General features: G+C 45.2%; 2 protein-coding genes across 3 annotated transcripts; one reads left to right on the top strand and one right to left on the bottom strand.

Annotated features, from left to right (window-relative positions):
• Nucleotides 1-573: 573 nt before the first annotated feature.
• On the bottom strand, nt 574-15,354 carry LOC135527806 (uncharacterized). Of its 2 annotated transcripts, XM_064956395.1 has the most exons (8): nt 15,271-15,354; nt 12,026-12,102; nt 10,941-11,934; nt 10,369-10,454; nt 7,812-7,871; nt 7,471-7,693; nt 7,155-7,293; nt 574-2,287 (listed from the first exon to the last, which is right to left on the bottom strand). In XM_064956395.1, the coding sequence occupies exon 3, from the start codon at nt 11,649-11,651 to the stop codon at nt 11,046-11,048; it is 606 nt and encodes a 201-aa protein (XP_064812467.1). In that variant the 5' UTR covers nt 11,652-11,934; nt 12,026-12,102; nt 15,271-15,354; the 3' UTR covers nt 574-2,287; nt 7,155-7,293; nt 7,471-7,693; nt 7,812-7,871; nt 10,369-10,454; nt 10,941-11,045. The 2 variants fall into 2 exon arrangements, with proteins under 2 accessions (XP_064812467.1, XP_064812468.1); XM_064956396.1 differs by lacking the exons at nt 574-2,287; nt 15,271-15,354 and adding an exon at nt 14,602-14,819 and having other exon boundaries at nt 6,991-7,293.
• Nucleotides 8,454-9,649, top strand: LOC135527651 (octapeptide-repeat protein T2-like). Its single transcript, XM_064956134.1, has 2 exons — nt 8,454-9,183; nt 9,636-9,649. The coding sequence occupies exons 1-2, from the start codon at nt 8,454-8,456 to the stop codon at nt 9,647-9,649; spliced, it is 744 nt and encodes a 247-aa protein (XP_064812206.1).
• Nucleotides 15,355-21,799: the final 6,445 nt, after the last annotated feature.

Genomic DNA, 21,799 nt, shown 5'->3' with positions numbered 1-21,799 from the left:
TAAAGGATAAATAAAAATATCCATTTCACATGCAAAGATTAAGAAAATGCACAATAGAAAGAAACCAAAGTAATATTCCTAATATGGTACAAGGAAACGCAGAGGTGGCACTGCCATAAGGGACTCCAGAGCCTTCTGACTACACACTGTGGGGCCATATGCTGGGCTGGCTCCATCTGCTTTCCCCCCACTGCTCTCCAGTCAACACATACGCACACACACATCTTCTAGTTCTACCCACCAGGGAAGGATACACAGGCAATGTACTGAGTATATCAGTACTAAATATACCGTGACACAGTCCTATACTCTATGGACTACATGCTATACATATCATTACTTACTGATTACAAAAAATATATAAATTAAATTCTGAATCACAATATATAAAAGGATAAGAGCACAGTGCCTGCATGAAATAAGAAGAAAAAAAACATCACAACTAAATATTTAAATCAAAGAGAAATATCTTAACAGAGTATTACAATTTACAAAATATACAGTTTGTTTGTAAAAGTATTAATATTGGCAATGTCCTCTAAATGACTTTGTATACTATACTACGTCAATATCTATGAGGAAAGAAACATTTGTTATTAAAAAGGACAATAGAAAGATACCATCTATTCTCAAGAACATTCTGGACATTCCAAAAGACAGGACAATATTTGCAAATATGAAAATATTTCCCCTCCTTTTAAAAATGACTTCTTTTTTTTGTATACCTTTTTGGATTGTCCACCTGTAGACACTCTACAGACTATCAGTAACATTTCAACTAACCATCTACTAACGCTACCCTTAGCTCCAACCCTAACCTTATTCTAAACCTAACCTTAGCAAGCAGTTGCTTATCAACAGATGGCCAAACTATCTGTAGAGCATCTACAGATGGAATATCCGGACTATCCAAATATAGTGTGACCCTTATTTTTTATGATCTTAAAACCATTATTAAGCTATTTTTATTTCCAAATACATTTCATTGAAACACTAATCAAAAATATGTATTTGAAACATAGGATTAGATACATATGTGCTTACATTGAACAAACATGTGTAATGTTATATAAACATTTAATAGAACTGTAGAAAAAAAGCCTACAGTGGTCTACATTTGAACCTTTCAGCAAAACCATCCAATCATAAAGCACTGTTGGATATAGATTATTTATGTTAGCAAAAACAAAGTATTCACCATGTTTTACATTTAATTGCAAGAACTATATTATCAGGAGGGGTTGACTTACAATCAAAAATCAAAAAAAAATGTAAGTTAAGTTAAGTTTCATGTGTGGCTTTTAAGTTTCATGTATGGCTTTTAAGTTTCATGTATGGCTTTTAAGTTTCATGTGTGCTTGTTTTTTTTTTAAATGGTCAAGTTAATAAAAACTAAACTAAAAGTGTTAAACACGGTTATGTTCTGTTCTTATTTTTCTTGCATTTCAGAAAAGTAGCCTGTCCTATCCATCCTTCATCACCATGGAATGCAGGTTGCCAGACATTTCATATTGTTGATTCCTGAATAGTCAGTAGTAGCAGGTGTAACGTCTCTGTCCATGTAACCCACACGCAGGGTTGTGGACTATATGTTACCTTCAACAATGTAATCCGTTACAGTTACCTGTCCACAATTGTAATCAGTTACGTAACTTTTGGATTATCCAAACTAATTATCAATCTGATTACTTTCAGTTACTTTTGGACAGAAGACAGAAAAAGATCCATCAAATGCATTTGGTGTGTCATCATAGTGGTCTCTGATTGGTCGTCATCATTTGGTGTGTCATCATAGTGGTCACTGATTGGTCGTCATCATTTGGTGTGTCATCATAGTGGTCTCTGACATCCGGTCAGACTTGCTCAGTTGGAACAAACTTAAACTTGCGCCTTTAAAAAAAATGCTGAACTGAACTGAAAAGGTGTCATAATGTATTTTTTTTCTGATATTAAAAGTAATCCAAGAAGTAATGTAGTTTTTCAAAAGGATCTGTAATCTGATTACAATAGTTTTGCTGGTATAATAACTGATTAATGACAGTTTGTGTTACTCCCCTACCCATCATTTGTACTGTAGTCTTGCTTGTTACGCCCTGCTCTAGCCAGGTCTCTGTGGTGAAGTGATGAACTCAGTGGCGCACTCATGTGTTGGAGGAGCAGAGGGACATCTGATGCACAGTGCCCAGGTCTGTGACCATCTGTCTGATGAGATGTTTGAGCTGAGGCAATCGGGTCAACGGGTCAGGAGGTCCCAGTTCCCCTGTGTAGTCCAGCCTACTCTCCAACGCTGCAGAGGGATAGGAGGAGGAGGAGCAGCAGGAGGAGGAGCAGGAAGAGCAGGTGGGGGAGAGACCGAGTGAGGAAGACATGGTAAGAATAAATAATAGTTCCATCATACTTACATCCATGTAAAAATGTATCTTCCTTCAACTGGATAATTTAAATGTATCTCTAAAATGAATCATCTCTGTGCCATACAGGGTCTGATGACAGTGGTATGGAACAGACATTGGTATAGGTGGCAGGTAGTCTATTGGTTAAGAGTGTTGGGTCTGATGACAGTGGTAAGGGCAGCAGGTAGTCTAGTGGTTAAGAGTGTTGGGTCTGATGACAGTGGTAAGGGCAGCAGGTAGTCTAGTGGTTAAGAGTGTTGGGTCTGATGACAGTGGTAAGGGCAGCAGGTAGTCTAGTGGTTAAGAGTGTTGGGTCTGATGACAGTGGTAAGGGCAGCAGGTAGTCTAGTGGTTAAGAGTGTTGGGTCTGATGACAGTGGTAAGGGCAGCAGGTAGTCTAGTGGTTAAGAGTGTTGGGTCTGATGACAGTGGTAAGGGCAGCAGGTAGTCTAGTGGTTAAGAGTGTTGGGTCTGATGACAGTGGTAAGGGCAGCAGGTAGTCTAGTGGTTAAGAGTGTTGGGTCTTGTGACAGTGCTAAGGGCAGCAGGTAGTCTAGTGGTTAAGAGTGTTGGGTCTGATGACAGTGGTAAGGGCAGCAGGTAGTCTAGTGGTTAAGAGTGTTGGGTCTGATGACAGTGGTAAGGGCAGCAGGTAGTCTAGTGGTTAAGAGTGTTGGGTCTGATGACAGTGGTAAGGGCAGCAGGTAGTCTAGTGGTTAAGAGTGTTGGGTCTTGTGACAGTGCTAAGGGCAGCAGGTAGTCTAGTGGTTAAGAGTGTTGGGTCTGATGACATTGGTAAGGGCAGCAGGTAGTCTAGTGGTTAAGAGTGTTGGGTCTGATGACAGTGGTAAGGGCAGCAGGTAGTCTAGTGGTTAAGAGTGTTGGGTCTGATGACAGTGGTAAGGGCAGCAGGTAGTCTCGTGGTTAAGAGTGTTGGGTCTGATGACAGTGGTAAGGGCAGCAGGTAGTCTAGTGGTTAAGAGTGTTGGGTCTGATGACAGTGGTAAGGGCAGCAGGTAGTCTAGTGGTTAAGAGTGTTGGGTCTTGTGACAGTGCTAAGGGCAGCAGGTAGTCTAGTGGTTAAGAGTGTTGGGTCTGATGACAGTGGTAAGGGCAGCAGGTAGTCTAGTGGTTAAGAGTGTTGGGTCTTGTGACAGTGCTAAGGGCAGCAGGTAGTCTAGTGGTTAAGAGTGTTGGGTCTGATGACAGTGGTAAGGGCAGCAGGTAGTCTAGTGGTTAAGAGTGTTGGGTCTGATGACAGTGGTAAGGGCAGCAGGTAGTCTAGTGGTTAAGAGTGTTGGGTCTTGTGACAGTGCTAAGGGCAGCAGGTAGTCTCGTGGTTAATAGTGTTGGGTCTGACAGTGGTAAGGGCAGCAGGTAGTCTAGTGGTTAAGAGTGTTGGGTCTGACAGTGGTAAGGGCAGCAGGTAGTCTAGTGGTTAAGAGTGTTGGGTCTTGTGACAGTGGTAAGGGCAGCAGGTAGTCTAGTGGTTAAGAGTGTTGGGTCTGATGACAGTGGTAAGGGCAGCAGGTAGTCTAGTGGTTAAGAGTGTTGGGTCTGATGACAGTGGTAAGGGCAGCAGGTAGTCTAGTGGTTAAGAGTGTTGGGTCTGATGACAGTGGTATGGAACAGACATTGGTATAGGTGGCAGGTAGTCTCGTGGTTAAGAGTGTTGGGTCTGATGACAGTGGTAAGGGCAGCAGGTAGTCTCGTGGTTAATAGTGTTGGGTCTGACAGTGGTAAGGGCAGCAGGTAGTCTAGTGGTTAAGAGTGTTGGGTCTGACAGTGGTAAGGGCAGCATGTAGTCTAGTGGTTAAGAGTGTTGGGTCTGATGACAGTGGCAGGTGGGCGACACGCTGAGTGCAACGTCAATTTCAACACACTCTGTGCAGCCCAACAGGGTTCAGAAGAGCCCAACCTCGTTCTAGGACTCGAACGCTTCCTATATCAGCAGTGAGCACTTCTACCAGAAGCAGCGGTGGAGCAGAGGCTGGTGGTGGAGACACCGGGAGGCTCTGAGCTGCAGGACAGCCTGAGGAGCACTGAGGACCTGCTGGAGCTGGCGCAGCGCTACGGTGGCCCACTGCACCCAGACAGAGCCAAGCTCTACCCTAGTGGACCGGACCAAGGTCACACACAGGATGGACCTCATCGAGAAGGATCTGGATGGTGAGACCTATACCACACACACTGTTCCATAAATGTTAGTCATTTAGCAGACGCTCTTATCCAGAGCAACTTATATAAAGTCTGTTTTGTTTTTAAATTAAGTTGAATTTAAGCATCAGTCACTAGCCACTGGTATGCACAGGTCCAATGATATCCACTTCACTTTCATGTGCATATCACGTGTGGCTGCTGTAATCAGCCAGCTACATCCCCCACCAGCCCTCACTCACCTGCTTCTCTCAGTATTCCCTACCAGCCCTCACTCACCTGCTTCTTTCAGCCTTCCCTACCAGCCCTCACTCACCTGCTTCTCTCAGTATTCCCTTACCAGCCCTCACTCACCTGCTTCTCTCAGCATTCCCTACCAGCCCTCACTCACCTGCTTCTCTCAGTATTCCCTACCAGCTCTCACTCACCTGCTTCTCTCAGTATTCCCTACCAGCCCTCACTCACCTGCTTCTCTCAGTATTCCCTACCAGCCCTCACTCACCTGCTTCTCTCAGCATTCCCTACCAGCCCTCACTCACCTGCTTCTCTCAGTATTCCCTACCAGCCCTCACTCACCTGCTTCTCTCAGCATTCCCTACCAGCCCTCACTCACCTGCTTCTCTCAGTATTCCCTACCAGCCCTCACTCACCTGCTTCTCTCAGTATTCCCTACCAGCCCTCACTCACCTGCTTCTCTCAGTATTCCCTACCAGCCCTCACTCACCTGCTTCTCTCAGCATTCCCTACCAGCCCTCACTCACCTGCTTCTCTCAGTATTCCCTACCAGCCCTCACTCACCTGCTTCTCTCAGCATTCCCTACCAGCCCTCACTCACCTGCTTCTCTCAGCATTCCCTACCAGCCCTCACTCACCTGCTTCTTTCAGCCTTCCCTACCAGCCCTCACTCAACTGCTTCTCCGTCAGCGGGGATGCAGCCTCGCAGTGTTAGAGAGGGAACGTGGAGCAATGCTTCTCTACATGCAGCCTCGGAGTGTCAGAGAGGAAACGTGGAGCACTGCTTCTCAACATGCAGCCTCGGAGTGTCAGAGAGGGAACGTGGAGCACTGCTTCTCAACATGCAGCCTCGGGGTGTCAGAGAGGGAACGTGGAGCACTGCTTCTCAACATGCAGCCTCGGAGTGTCAGAGAGGGAACGTGGAGCACTGCTTCTCAACATGCAGCCTCGGAGTGTCAGAGAGGGAGCGTGGAGCACTGCTTCTCAACATGCAGCCTCGGAGTGTCAGAGAGGGAACGTGGAGCACTGCTTCTCAACATGCAGCCTCGGAGTGTCAGAGAGGGAACGTGGAGCACTGCTTCTCAACATGCAGCCTCGGAGTGTCAGAGAGGGAACGTGGAGCACTGCTTCTCAACATGCAGCCTCGGAGTGTCAGAGAGGGAACGTGGAGCACTGCTTCTCTACATGCAGCCTCGGAGTGTCAGAGAGGGAACGTGGAGCACTGCTTCTCAACATGCAGCCTCGGAGTGTCAGAGAGGGAACGTGGAGCACTGCTTCTCTACATGCAGCTTTACAGCAAAGAAAACGTCTTGTCTCCAGAGGTCTTGTCTCTAGCCTGAACAGTTATAAAATATGATCCATGTTACCAGAGGTCTTTTTTGGGGGGGGTTCACACAAATTTTATATCATTGTAACATTGCATAATGACATTATGTAGTGTTGTCCCCTGACTGACACAATGACATACAGATCATTATGTAGTGTTGTCCCCTGACTGACACAAGGACATACAGATCATCATGTAGTGTTGTCCCCTGACTGACACAAGGACATACAGATCATCATGTAGTGTTGTCCCCTGACTGACACAATGACATACAGATCATCATGTAGTGTTGTCCCCTGACTGACACAATGACATACAGATCATCATGTAGTGTTGTCCCCTGACTGACACAAGGACATACAGATCATCATGCATGTATATATGTATATACTGCATATATGTATACTTCCTGCCATTCCTCCAATCAAATCACAGCTGGGCCTTTACAAATATGAGCAAAATCAGCCAATTCAATGTGTTGTATTGAGTAGAAGTGTGAACTTCAGTGACATGTTTTTTTGGAGAACGTTTAGACAACGTGAACATGTGTCCGGTGGACAGGGCAAACAGGATGCTAGGTCACTGATGTTTTCATCCCGTGGTATCGCGATCCTACTTGGTATCGTGCTACTTGGCCTGGTTATCGTATCATTTGTAACATTTTGGTTATCGTGACAACACTAGTTCTTGACAGAAAATGGTTGCACCTACAACCATGCCCTGTTCAAAAGGCACTTCAATCTTTTGTCTTGCCCATTCACCCTCTGAATGGCACACATACACAATCCATGTCTCAACTGTCTCAAGGCTTAAAAATCCTTCTTTAACCCGTCTCCTCCCCTTCACCTCCACTGATTGAAGTGGATTTAACAGGTGACCTCAATAAGGGATCATAGCTTTCACCTGGATTCACCTGGTCAGTCTGTCATTGAAAGAGCCGGTGTTCTTAATGTTTTGTACACTCAGTGTATAAAAGTGTTCAAGACCCAAGTTGACATTCTCAGTCCAGAACGATGGTGAAATGTGTGTCACATGTCCCTCACCTGTTTCACTGACGCCATATTCTCTTTCATCATTGGGGTCTGCTGTTGGTTTGCTGGTTCTCCTTCCTTCTCTCACTCAGTGATCTCCGACGATGACGGGTAACTCCGATGGCAGCCTGTCTGTCACCCAGGGGTGAGTCTATAATACAGCAGAGCATTGCAATAGAAGAGGGGATTTCATTCGGATTTGATTGATTTATTGTCCATGCATGGATATAACAGCATCGGCTGTATACAACAACTGGTCCAGATAATAATGTGACAGAGAGGTTGGGTTTAGCTCAGGTGATCCCTGGGCTTGAGTGACACTACTCACGTCTAGAGTCTGACATGGTGCCAACCTGCTTCTCTGATGCTCGGGTCTGCACGCTGCACTCAGCGGCGTGTTCGCTGTCTGCATGGTAGTACCTGACGTGGTAGTGCAGGAGAGAGGCCTTCCAGAAGGACTTCAGGCAGCCAGGAGCCTCACACTTGAAGGTGATGTGGTCCCGTTCAATGGAGAGGATTGGAAGTGGCTGGTTTTTTGATGACTCTATACACTAAGACAGAGATAAAAGGAACAACATGTAATTAATGTAAGTGTGTGTGTGTGTGTGTGTGTGTGTGTGTGTGTGTGTGTGTGTGTGTGTGTGTGTGTGTGTGTGTGTGTGCGCTCACATGGCTCTCTGCTGTACTTGTGGGTGTTAGGCAGGAGGACTTGGCGTTTCAGTATTGCTTCTGTATAGAAATATACAAACATATCAACTGTAGCTTTTTGGCACAGAGGTGACAGATTCGAGAAGAAGTAGTAATCTCACAAGAAGAAGGGGAAGGCAGCGAGGAGGGGGAAGGCAGAGAAGAAGGGGAAGGCAGAGAAGAAGGGGAAGGCAGCGAGGAAGGGGAAGGCAGAGAGGAAGGGGAAGAAGGGGAAGAAGGGGAAGGCAGAGAGGAAGGGGAAGAAGGCAGAGAGGAAGGGGAAGAAGGCAGAGAGGAAGGGGAAGGCAGAGAAGAAGGGGAAGGCAGAGAAGAAGGGGAAGGCAGAGAAGAAGGGGAAGGCAGAGAAGAAGGGGAAGAAGAAGGCAGAGAGGAAGGGGAAGGCAGAGAAGAAGGGGAAGGCAGAGAAGAAGGGGAAGGCAGAGAAGAAGGGGAAGGCAGCGGGGAAGGGGAAGGCAGCGAGGAAGGGGAAGGCAGCGAGGAAGGGGAAGGCAGAGAAGAAGAGGAAGGCAGCGAGGAAGGGGAAGGCAGCGAGGAAGGGGAAGAAGGGGAAGGCAGAGAGGAAGGGGAAGGCAGAGAAGAAGGGGAAGGCAGAGAGGAAAGGGAATGCAGAGAGGAAGGGGAAGGCAAAGAGGAAGGGGAAGAAGAAGGGGAAGGCAGAGAAGAAGGGGAAGGCAGCGAGGAAGGGGAAGGCAGAAGGGGAAGGCAGAGAAGAAGGGGAAGGCAGCGAGGAAGGGGAAGGCAGCGAGGAAGGGGAAGGCAGCGAGGAAGGGGAAGGCAGAGAAGAAGGGGAAGGCAGAGAAGAAGGGGAAGAAGGGGAAGGCAGAGAAGAAGGGGAAGGCAGAGAAGAAGGGGAAGGCAGAGAAGAAGGGGAAGAAGAAGGCAGAGAGGAAGGGGAAGGCAGAGAAGAAGGGGAAGGCAGAGAAGAAGGGGAAGGCAGAGAAGAAGGGGAAGGCAGCGAGGAAGGGGAAGGCAGCGAGGAAGGAGAAGGCAGCGAAGAAGGGGAAGGCAGAGAGGAAGGGGAAGGCAGCGGGGAAGGGGAAGGCAGCGAGGAAGGGGAAGGCAGAGAGGAAGGGGAAGAAGAAGGGGAAGGCAGAGAAGAAGGGGAAGGCAGAGAAGAAGGGGAAGGCAGAGAAGAAGGGGAAGGCAGAGAAGAAGGGGAAGGCAGCGAGGAAGGGGAAGGCAGAGAAGAAGGGGAAGGCAGAGAAGAAGGGGAAGGCAGAGAAGAAGGGGCAGGCAGAGAAGAAGGGGAAGAAGGGGAAGGCAGAGAGGAAGGGGAAGGCAGAGAGGAAGGGGAAGGCAGAGAGGAAGGGGAAGGCAGAGAAGGAAGGGGAAGGCAGAGAAGGAAGGGGAAGGCAGAGAGGAAGGGGAAGGCAGAGAAGAAGGGGAAGGCAGAGAAGAAGGAGTTATAAACAAAGAACAAACAGAGCTTTCAATGTCATTAAACAGTCAAAAAGTCTGGTCCCCCCAGAGATTCTAGGCCCCATGATCTTCCCCTATTTACATCAACAACATAGCTCAGGCAGTAGGAAGCTCTCACATCCATTTATATGCAGATGATACAGTCTTATATGCAGATGATACAGTAAACTGGTCATCTCTGTTTACCCGTCGCAAGACCCACTGGTTGATCCTTATTTATAAAACTCTCTTCGGCCTCACTCCCCCCTATCTGAGATATCTACTGCAGCCCTCATCCTCCACATACAACACCCATTCTGCCAGTCACATTCTGTTAAAGGGCCCCAAAGCACCTGGGTCGCTCCTCTTTTCAGCTCCTCTTTTCAGTTCGCTGCAGCTAGTGACTGGAACGAGCTGCAACAAACACTCAAACTGGACAGTTTTATCTCAATCTCTTCATTCAAAGACTCAATCATGGACACTTACTGACAGTTGTGGCCGCTTTGCGTGATGTATTGCAGTGATGTATTGCTCTTTATGTAGTGTTGTTGTCTTTCTTGTCGTGATGTGTGTTTGGTACTATATTTTTAATCCCAGCCCCCATCCCCACAGGAGGCCTTTTGCCTTATGGTAGGCCGTCATTGTAAATAAGAATTTGCTCTTAAGGGACTTGCCTAGTTAAATAAAGGTTAAATACAAATGTATAATAATCCCCCCCCATGGACGTTTATCATCATTGCAGTTGTAAATATGTATATATATTAGAATTCACTTCACTTCTCTTTGACCTATTGGAGTTCAAAGCTTAAGAATTTCACTGAACCCTGTAAATACATCTGTGACCAGGGGCGCAACTTTCACTGGGAAAGGGGGAGACCGTGCACATTCTGACATTGCATTAGTGTTCCCCCCAGTTTTATCATTGGAAATGTGATACAAAACGAGGCAACGGAGTGCTTTAGGACCGCCTCTCGGCGGGTAGGTAGGCTGATTGGTGTGTTTATCCGATTGGATAAAAAAATAAAACAAGTTATGTCCCTCCCACTTCTAAAACCAAAGTTGTGCCCATGTCTGCGACCCTGTGCATGTGACTAATAAAATCATCTATTAAGATACAGACCTTTGCTTGTGTCTGACCTTTCCATCTTTGGCGGTGGCCTCTGTCCAAGAGACACACCATCCTCTTCCTCAGTTCGTGTTAACTTTCTGTAAACGATAAAAAGTGAAAGTTCAGTGTGACTCAGCAGACATTTTCCCCTTGACTTCTTCCACTTATCGATCAAGCTACAGAATCTGTCCTAACATGCTTTATTAAGCCACAATTCAATTTACCAAGCAAAGCTATAAGCCAAGCTTCCATCTTTCTTCTCCAGTTCGGACACGAGCACAACCATGGGAAACGTTCTATTTCAACCTGATGATTTTTCGGTTTTTCATTGTTCCACTGTCAAAGCCTTACGCCTTGATCACACCGATAGCGTCAGTGTGCAAAACGGTACACAGCATAATCTGTGTGTGCAACAAAAGTTCACCTTCTGCTACCATTTCTGTCAAGCTGTCTAGGCATAAAGTTTGATGCAACGCAATGCTGCAAGGCAAACGTAGCGTTTCACTGGAAATTAATGTACTTCTGGTGTACCAAAATGCAATGACGCTGTTTGTGTGATCGAGGCCTTACACTAACCTACATACCTTCAGAAGGTCGGTACCAGTTCAGCTGGGAACTCTGTCCAGAAACATCCCTTTCTTTCTCCTCCTGCCTTTGGTTACTGCTCATCACACACTCCCCACCTACATTCACATCTTCCCTTTCAGCTTGGACAGCCAGCCCATCTTCCCTTTCAGCTTGGACAGCCAGCCCATCTTCCCTTTCAGCTTGGACAGCCAGCCCATCTTCCCTTTCAGCTTGGACAGCCAGCCCATCTTCCCTTTCAGCTTGGACAGCCAGCCCATCTTTCCTTTCAGCTTGGACAACCTTCCCATCTTTCCTTTCAGCTTGGACAGCCAGCCCATCTTTCCTTTCAGCTTGGACAACCTTCCCATCTTTCCTTTCAGCTTGGACAACCTTCCCATCTTCCCTTTCAGCTTAGACAGCCAGCCCATCTTTCCTTTCAGCTTGGACAACCTTCCCATCTTTCCTTTCAGCTTGGACAGCCAGCCCATCTTTCCTTTCAGCTTGGACAACCTTCCCATCTTTCCTTTCAGCTTGGACAGCCAGCCCATCTTTCCTTTCAGCTTGGACAGCCAGCCCATCTTTCCTTTCAGCTTGGACAACCTTCCCATCTTTCCTTTCAGCTTGGACAGCCAGCCCATCTTTCCTTTCAGCTTGGACAGCCAGCCCATCTTTCCTTTCAGCTTGGACAACCTTCCCATCTTTCCTTTCAGCTTGGACAGCCAGCCCATCTTTCTTGGCTTGTGGCTCTTCAGTCTGTTCCCCAACACCTTCCTGGCCTAGTTCTCCTGCTCCCGTCTCCCCCTCCTCGCCGTTCAGGTTCCCATTCTGTCCACTGTTCTCAATGTTGCCATTCCGCGTTTTCTCCTCTTCATCTTTCATACTCTCTTCTTCCTCCAGGTCTGAAGATCCTTTTTTCGATTTGTAACTCTCTGCTTTCCCGTTCACCTTGGCTTCACCTTTCCCATTGCTCTGCTCACCTTGAGTTATGTCTCTCTCCTGGGCCTTCACATTCTATCACACAAGACAACATTTAAAACATGAAGATAACCCGAGCAACCATCTTCTACACTAGTGTGAATCAACAGTCATATGGAGCTCTCACCTCTAGCTTATATGGCTTTACTTTGGTTGGCTTAATGGTCTTGACCACTCCATCGAAAAACTTCACAGTATAGGAAGCTGAAGAGAGAGAAAAACAGACACGGTCAGAATGTTGACCCAATGTACACAGATTCTTCTGCCATAGAAACCCTTGGGTGGGCTGGACGGGCCGAAATGTAGAGAATATTTTAATTTTTTTACATTTAATTTGTTTTTAATTTTCGGGATGGAAAAAATGCTTTCAGCGTGAACTTAAATTACTAAACCCAAATATAAAGTATGTATACAAAATAATGGACCTATATATTTTTTTTTACATCTTTGAGAACTTTACAATCACCAAAATAAAAGCTAAACAGTTAGAGGAATTGAAAATTCCTAAAACAATGAATTTAACAGTATTGATTTTTGAGCAAAAGAACAGCATTAACTATGGCAAAATGTTCTCAAGCTCAGTGTCAAAATGTGTTGAATTGCAGGAAACTATCTTCAAAACTGAAAAATATTCTCTCAGCTAGATGGAAGAAAATGTAGACTCCCTGGAAATTTGCTTGAAAACTGCAACATTTTCTCTCAGCTCAGTGGCAAAATGCGTTGAATTGCAGGAAATTAACTTTAAACCTGCAAAAATATTAATTTTCAAAGTTTGCTGCCTCAGTTTGTACGATGGCAATTTGCATATACTCCAGAATGATACGAAGAGTGATCAGATTAATTGCAATTAATTGCAAAGTCCCTCTTTGCCATGCAAATTAACTGAATACCCAAAAAACATTTCCACTGCATTTCAGCCCTGCCACAAAAGGACCAGCTGACATGTCAGTGATTCCCTCCTTAACACAGGTGTGGGTGTTGATGAGGACAAGGCTGGAGATCACTCTGTCATGCTGATTGAGTTCAAATAACAGACTGGAAGCTTCAAAAGTAGGGTGGTGCTTGGAATCATTGTTCTTCCTCTGTCAATTATGGTTACCTGCAAGGAAACACGTGCCGTCATCATTGCTTTGCACAAAAATGGCTTCACAGGAATGGATATTGCTGCCAGTAAGACTGTACCTAAATCAACCATTTATCGGATCATCAAGAACTTCAAGGAGAGCGGTTCAATTGTTGTGAAGAAGGCTTCAGTGCGCCCAAGAAAGTCCAGCAAGTGCCAGGACCGTCTCCTAAAGTTGATTCAGCTGCGGGATCGGGGCACCACCAGTACAGAGCTTGCTTGGCAGCAGGCAGGTGTGAGTGCATCTGCACGCACAGTGAGACGAAGACTTTTGGAGGAAGGCCTGGTGTCAAGAAGGGCAGCAAAGAAGCCACTTCTCTCTAGGAAAAACATCAGGGACAGATTGATATTCTGCAAAAGGTACAGAGATTGGACTGCTGAGGACTGGAGAAAGTCATTTTCTCTCATGAGTCCCCTTTCCGATTGTTTGGGGCATCCTGAAAAAAGCTTGTCCCGGAGAAGACAAGGTGAGCGCTACCACCAGTCCTGTGTCAACAGTAAAGTATCCCGAGACCATTCATGTGTGGGGTTGCTTCTCAGCCAAAGGAGTGGGCTCACTCACAATTTGGTCTAAGAACACAGACATGAATAAAGAATGGTACCAACACATCCTCCGAGAGCAACTTCTCCCAACCATCCAGGAACAGTTTGGTGATGAACAATGCCTTTTCCAGCATGTTGGAGCACCTTGCCATAATGCAAAAGTGATAACTAAGTGGCACGGGGAACAAAACATTGATATTTTGGTTCTATGGCCAGGAAACTCCCCAGACCTTAATCCCATTGAGAACTTGTGGTCAATCCTCAAGAGGAGGGTGGACAAACAAAACCCCACAAATTCTGACAAACTCCAAGCATTGATTATGCAAGAATGGGCTGCCATCAGTCAGGATGTGGCCCAGAAGTTAATTGACAGCATGCCAGGGCGGGTTGCAGAGGTCTTGAAAAGAAGGGTCAACACTGCAAATATTGACTCTTTGCATCAACTTCATGTAATTGTCAATAAAAGCCTTTGACACTTATGAAATGCTTGTACTTCAGTATTCCATAGTAACATCTGACAAAAACATCTAAAGACACCGAAACAGCAAACTTTGTGAAAATTAATATTTGTGTCATTCTCAAAACTTTTGGCCACGACAGTATATGCGAGCTGTTGGCTAGAGCGCACATACCAAGACCAGAGCAAACACATTTGCTATTTAACGCAACAGTTTGTGACAAAACTATCGGTCAGGTTTAAAATGCAATGGAAACACATTGCATTTTGTTTTATTTTATTCGGCACCTGAAAATGGAAGCGAAAATGTACATTGTGTGCCCTACGTCAACAAACACTGATTTTTTTTTTTATCCACAGCGAATCCATATGTATATTCACATGAACATCTGTAGGCAATTGGATGGAAACCTAGCTAGTGACAGTGATAGAAGTCTGACAAAAGTGACTCGATCTGGTTTACATTCTCAGAAGCGCTAACATAGTTTCTGATTTACTTAAATTAAACAGCGCACTAACAGTGACCTTACATTAAACCTATAGACATATTAAAACCGGTGCTATCAAAAACACGACATACGATTAATGTACAGTAATGATCTGAATCCAGGTCGCCCGCGGAAGAAACGTGCGTACGACGTCAGAATGCCTGCACAATTATTCCTTGACAAATAACACTTTCCTCACAAACTTCCAAAAGCTTTATCTAACAGATGCACGTGTTCTAATCTGTTAAAGTAATTGTGTTAAAACAGTGAAAACCAAAACTTAACACTGTAAAAAGAAAAGTTCGCTTCCGCGTTCTACTCATAGCAACTTCCGCCGATATCGAATATCGATTGTTTACAATTTATGACGGAATGTCGATACAGACGTTTCATAGGATGCAGCCACTGTCAATCAGTGGTTTCCTTTCCCGGGGCCCCCGTAACCACAGTCTGAGAACACAGAACTTTAACTTCACTTATGCAGCAAATCAAATAAATACAATTAGATACTATACTACTATTTGAGTTTCCAAACTTTTCGCTAAACAAATTATTTTGCTGTAGCTAGCGAATATTAGCTAACGTTACCAAGACGAGACGGACATCATCCCGCACGCTTGCAGGCAAGTTTAATATCCACAGAAGCGTCACATCATTACCGCCACCAAAACCTTTTACATGTTAGTTTTACATGTAAATTATACAGCTACATTTAAATACACTGTATATATTCTTTACAAATAAGCTAGATAGACGTTTACCTTGCGCTCCGCAGTTGTTTCACACTGCGTTGCAAATCCTTCGCGCAACGTGCTTCTCGGGCCTCTATGGACAACGTATGTTGTCTGCCAGAGCAAGGTCACTGTTACGAAGCAGATAACTAATGCGTTTGCACTACTCAACTGCCTCCTAGCTCAAGAACAAGAAGTGTACATAAAATGTTCGATTTCTTTCTATTATGAAATGTAACTTTTTGGAGAGAATTTAGATATTTTTTCTGTTTTCTAATCGTTTCTCGCATTATTTTTTGTCTTGGAGAGAGAGAGAATATAGGCTGCACAGGGATGATGATCCATGTGCTTTTTTAGTTTGTATTTTTCAATTATATTCTGTATCATTTTGATTCCCCTTTGTGTTAAAATATCCCAGTCTACAGGCTTTGTGATGAACCTACACTATATGTTGGACTTTGAGAAGATTAGGACTTAAGTCCTCTTTTGTATGAAATGCAGTAGTCATCATTTTAGGAACTTGTGTTTTGCATGGTGCATGTAACCATGTGGGTCTATACGTAAACAAATGCTATGAAACATCTGTCCACCAGAGAGCAGTTTTGCTTTAATTTAGGAGAACAGATCTCCTTGCTACTGCGACCAACTCCGTACATACATAATGTAGATGTTATGTCCAGCCACTTCTCATTATAGTTTATTAAAGGTCCAATGCAAACGTTACCTCAATATCAAATAATTTCTAGGTAACAAGTAAGTTCCTTCCTGTGATTGTTTTAAATTTCAATGGTAAAAATAAATAAAAATAAAGCTTCTTAGCAAAGGGCAATTTCTCTAGCAAGAATTTTGAAAAAAACTGTAGGAGTGGGGAGGGGAAAGATGTTATTGGCAGAGAGGTTCGGAACGCTCTTTCTTATTGGTCTATTAAGTAATTTACCACATGGTGATGTCATGTGGAAGGCCAAAACTCCTTCCCACCAAAACAGGCTGTAATTTCAGGTGGTCTTTTCAAACAGCTTTTACACTAAAAGTGCATTATCATAATTTTCACAATGTCACAGTTATTCCAACATCATATTGTGGAAATATATACACTGCTCAAAAATAAATAAAGGGAACACTAAAATAACACATCCTAGATCTGAATGAATGAAATATTCTTATTAAATACTTTTTCTTTACATAGTTGAATGTGCTGACAACAAAATCACACAAAAATTATCAATGGAAATCAAATTTATCAACCCATGGAGGTCTGGATTTGGAGTCACACTCAAAATTAAAGTGGAAAACCACACTACAGGCTGATCCAACTTTGATGTAATGTCCTTAAAACAAGTCAAAATGAGGCTCAGTAGTGTGTGTGGCCTCCACGTGCCTGTATGACCTCCCAACAAAGCCTGGGAATGTTCCTGATGAGGTGGCGGATGGTCTCCTGAGGGATCTCCTCCCAGACCTGGACTAAAGCATCTGCCAACTCCTGGACAGTCTGTGGTGCAACGTGGTGTTGGTTGATGGAGCGAGACATGGTGTCCCAGATGTGCTCAATTGGATTCAGGTCTGGGGAACGGGCGTGCCAGTCCATAGCATCAATGCCTTCCTCTTGCAGGAACTGCTGACACACTCCAGCCACATGAGGTCTAGCATTGTCTTGCATTAGGAGGAACCCAGGGCCAACCGCACCAGCATATGGTCTCACAATGGGTCTGAGGATCTCATCTCGGTACCTAATGGCAGTCAGGCTACCTCTGGCGAGCACATGGAGGGCTGTGCGGCCCCCAAAGAAATGCCACCCCACATGTTGCAGACAGCAGAACGTTCTCCACGGCGTCTCCAGACTCTGTCACGTCTGTCACGTGCTCAGTGTGAACCTGCTTTCATCTGTGAAGAGCACAGGGCGCCAGTGGCGAATTTGCCAATCTTGGTGTTCTCTGGCAAATGCCAAACGTCCTGCATGGTGTTGGGCTGTAAGCACAACCCCCACCTGTGGACGTCGGGTCCTCATACCACCCTCATGGAGTCTGTTTCTGACCATTTGAGCAGACACATGCACATTTGTGGCCTGCTGGAGGTCATTTTGCAGGGCTCTGGCAGTGCTCCTCCTGCTCCTCCTTGCACAAAGGCGGAGGTAGCGGTCCTGCGGCTGGGTTGTTGCCCTCCTACGGCCTCCTCCACGTCTCCTGATGTACTGGCCTGTCTCCTGGTAGCGCCTCCATGCTCTGTACACAACGCTGACAGACACATCAAACCTTGCCACAGCTCGCATTGATGTTCCATCCTGGATGAGATGCACTACCTGAGCCACTTGTGTGGGTTGTAGACTCCATCTCATGCTACCACTAGAGTGAAAGCACCGCCAGCATTCAAAAGTGACCAAAACATCAGCCAGGAAGCATAGGAACTGAGAACTGGTCTGTGGTCACCACCTGCAGAACCACTCCTTTATGGGGGGTGTCTTGCTAATTGCCTATAATTTCCACCTGTTGTCTATTCCATTTAGACAAGAGCATGCTAAATTTATTGTCAATCAGTGTTGCTTCCAAAGTGGACAGTTTGATTTCACAGAAGTGTGATTGACTTGGAGTTACATTGTGTTGTTTATGTGTTCCCTTTATTTTTTTGAGCAGTGTGTGTGTACATATATATATATATATATATATATATATATAACACAGCAACATCAAGTTTTTGACTGCACTGGGCCTTTAAGAGCAACTTCAGCAATGTGCTTTTGTATTTTCTTTGATAATGATCAGTCCCTGTGCTAGATAGAAACATCTCCATGTAGGCCTAGTCTATGGTGTACAGGTAACATGGCGAAAATGAAGGAAACACCAACAAAGCGTCTTAATAGGCCTGTTGGACCACCACAAACCACCAGAACACCTTCAATACGCCTTGCAATAATAATACTGCTACAAGTGTCTGGATGAACCCTGATGAAGACAGCTTGTCTGTGGAAACACTGGTTATTAGGTTATTCAATTATTGCATCCGAGCTCCTAGAGTGCGCTGCTCTCCTTACATTTTTCAAGTGTTCTATTCCTCTAGCCAGCACCTTGCCTAAATAGGTGTGCATTTTTTTTCCCGCCTCTAGATTGGAATGCTGCAAATGTCTGGAATGCTGCAAATGTCTGGATAGTCCTACACGTGTCTTATTCCATATTTTTGTGTTTTGTAGATGGATTAACTCTCTCAGGCATCACTGCATAATCTCCCATGAGTGTTCAATTGGGTTAAGATCTGGTGAATGAGACAGCCATGGCATATGGTTTTAACGCCATTTTCATGCTCATCAAACCCATGTAGTGACCACTTGTGCCCTGTGGATGGGAGCATTGTCATCCTGGAAGAGACCACGTCCATCAGCATAGAAATGACTCACCACAGGTTGAAAGTCATCACTTTGAATGGCTGTGTATTTATTGGTGTTTAACTTGCCCTCTAAGGGGCTGAGTAGACCTAAACCATGCCAGGAAAATGCACCCCACACCAGAACCCTCAGAACCCACGCCAGAACCCTCATTTACTCAAATGTTTCCTGTATTTTGTCAGTTACCACGGCTCTGTTGGGATTGTGGTAACATAAGCTGCTTATTCTCCTCGACTTGGCCTGATGCTTACAGCTGTCCAGGAAGATACCAGAGCGTTGCTTTAACACAGAGTTACCACGGCTCTGTTGGGATTGTGGTAACATAAGCTGCTTATTCTCCTCGACTTGGCCTGATGCTTACAGCTGTCCAGGAAGATACCAGAGTGTTGCTTTAAGACAGAGTTACCACGGCTCTGTTGGGATTGTGGTAACATAAGCTGCTTATTCTCCTCGACTTGGCCTGATGCTTACAGCTGTCCAGGAAGATACCAGAGCGTTGCTTTAACACAGAGTTACCACGGCTCTGTTGGGATTGCGGTAACATAAGCTGCTTATTCTCCTCGACTTGGCCTGATGCTTACAGCTGTCCAGGAAGATACCTGAGCTTTGCTTTAACACAGAGTTACCACGGCTCTGTTGGGATTGTGGTAACATAAGCTGCTTATTCTCCTCGACTTGGCCTGATGCTTACAGCTGTCCAGGAAGATACCAGAGCGTTGCTTTAACACAGAGTTACCACGGCTCTGTTGGGATTGTGGTAACATAAGCTGCTTATTCTCCTCGACTTGGCCTGATGCTTACAGCTGTCCAGGAAGATACCAGAGTGTTGCTTTAACACAGAGTTACCACGGCTCTGTTGGGATTGTGGTAACATAAGCTGCTTATTCTCCTCGACTTGGCCTGATGCTTACAGCTGTCCAGGAAGATACCAGAGCGTTGCTTTAACACAGAGTTACCACGGCTCTGTTGGGATTGCGGTAACATAAGCTGCTTATTCTCCTCGACTTGGCCTGATGCTTACAGCTGTCCAGGAAGATACCTGAGCTTTGCTTTAACACAGAGTTACCACGGCTCTGTTGGGATTGTGGTAACATAAGCTGCTTATTCTCCTCGACTTGGCCTGATGCTTACAGCTGTCCAGGAAGATACCAGAGCGTTGCTTTAACACAGAGTTACCACGGCTCTGTTGGGATTGTGGTAACATAAGCTGCTTATTCTCCTCGACTTGGCCTGATGCTTACAGCTGTCCAGGAAGATACCAGAGCGTTGCTTTAACACAGAGTTACCACGGCTCTGTTGGGATTGTGGTAACATAAGCTGCTTATTCTCCTCGACTTGGCCTGATGCTTACAGCTGTCCAGGAAGATACCAGAGCGTTGCTTTAACACAGAGTTACCACGGCTCTGTTGGGATTGTGGTAACATAAGCTGCTTATTCTCCTCGACTTGGCCTGATGCTTACAGCTGTCCAGGAAGATACCAGAGCGTTGCTTTAACACAGAGTTACCACGGCTCTGTTGGGATTGTGGTAACATAAGCTGCTTATTCTCCTCGACTTGGCCTGATGCTTACAGCTGTCCAGGAAGATACCAGAGCGTTGCTTTAACCTCTTACATCTATGGGGGCGCTATTTCATTTTTGGATGAAAAACGTTCCCGTTTTAAACAAGATATTTTGTCACAAAAAGATGCTCGACTATGCATATAATTGCTACCGTTCGAAAGAAAACACTCTGACGTGTCCAGAAATACAAAGATCTTCTCTGTGCGTGCCCTATAACGTGAGCTTCAGGCAAAACCAAGATGAGATGGCATCCAGGAAATGACAAGGATTTTTGAGGCTCTGTTTTCCATTGTCTCCTTATATGGCTGTGAACGCGAGAGGAGTAAGTCTGCCCTTTCTGCCGTTTCCCCAAGGTGTCTGCAGCATTGTGACGTATTTGTAGGCAGATCATTGGAAGATTGACCATAACAGACCACATTTACCACGTGTCCGCCCGGTGTCCTGCGGCGAAATTGGTGCGCAAAAGTCACCTGCCAGTATTTTTCCATACGATACAGAGAGTAAAGCAAGCTTCCACGAACTGCATGTCAATGAAGAGATATGTGAAAAAACACCTTGAGGACTGATTCCAAACAACGTTTGCCATGTTTCGGTCGATATTATGTAGTTAATCCGGAAAAAGTTTTACGTTGTAGGTGACTGCATTTTCGGTTCGTTTCGGTAGCCAGACGCAATGTAGAAAACGGAACGATTTCTCCTACACACAGACGCTTTCAGGAAACACTGCGCATTTGGTATGTGACTGAGAGTCTCCTCATTGAAAACATCAGAAGCTCTTCAAAGGTAAATGATTTTATTTATTTGGTTATCTGGTTTTTGTGAAAATGTTGCGTGCTACATGCTACACAAAATGCTATGCTAGCTTTGCATACTCTTACACAAATTAGTCAATTTCTATGGTTCAAAAGCATATTTTGAAAATCTGAGATGACAGTGTTGTTAAGAAAAGGCTAAGCTTGAGAGCAGACGCATTATTTTAATTTTATTTGTGATTTTCAGAAATCGTTAACGTTGCGTTATGCTAATGAGCCTGAGGCTTTAGTCACGATCCCGGATCCGGGATGGGGAGTTTCAAGAAGTTAACACAGAGTTACCACGGCTCTGTTGGGATTGTGGTAACATAAGCTGCTTATTCTCCTCGACTTGGCCTGATGCTTACAGCTGTCCAGGAAGATACCAGAGCGTTGCTTTAACACAGAGTTACCACGGCTCTGTTGGGATTGTGGTAACATAAGCTGCTTATTCTCCTCGACTTGGCCTGATGCTTACAGCTGTCCAGGAAGATACCAGAGCGTTGCTTTAACACAGAGTTACCACGGCTCTGTTGGGATTGTGGTAACATAAGCTGCTTATTCTCCTCGACTTGGCCTGATGCTTACAGCTGTCCAGGAAGATACCAGAGTGTTGCTTTAACATAGTTACCATGGCTCTGTTGGGATTGTGGCAACATATGCTGCTTATTTGTCAAATACGTTCAGACGTGACAGTGTTGGGTGCTGTGAAAGACATTCTATCATAACATATGGACCTAAGTGTATCCTCGGCCCCCGCAACCAAAATTGTGTAAGCGCTGGCCTCTGGCCATCTACTCCGATGTTTCTGTAGGTCACCAGAGAATAAAACC

This window comes from Oncorhynchus masou, chromosome 33 (assembly GCF_036934945.1).
Source record: "Oncorhynchus masou masou isolate Uvic2021 chromosome 33, UVic_Omas_1.1, whole genome shotgun sequence".
Classification (NCBI taxonomy): domain Eukaryota; kingdom Metazoa; phylum Chordata; class Actinopteri; order Salmoniformes; family Salmonidae; genus Oncorhynchus; species Oncorhynchus masou.
This window is presented reverse-complemented; position numbering and strand designations above follow the sequence as displayed.

Bases quoted from the DNA above. Each gene is read 5' to 3' on its own strand.
- LOC135527651 (XM_064956134.1), top strand. From the start codon at position 8,454: ATGCAGAGAGGAAGGGGAAGGCAAAGAGGAAGGGGAAGAAGAAGGGGA.
- LOC135527806 (XM_064956395.1), bottom strand. From the start codon at position 11,651: ATGGGCTGGCTGTCCAAGCTGAAAGGAAAGATGGGAAGGTTGTCCAAG.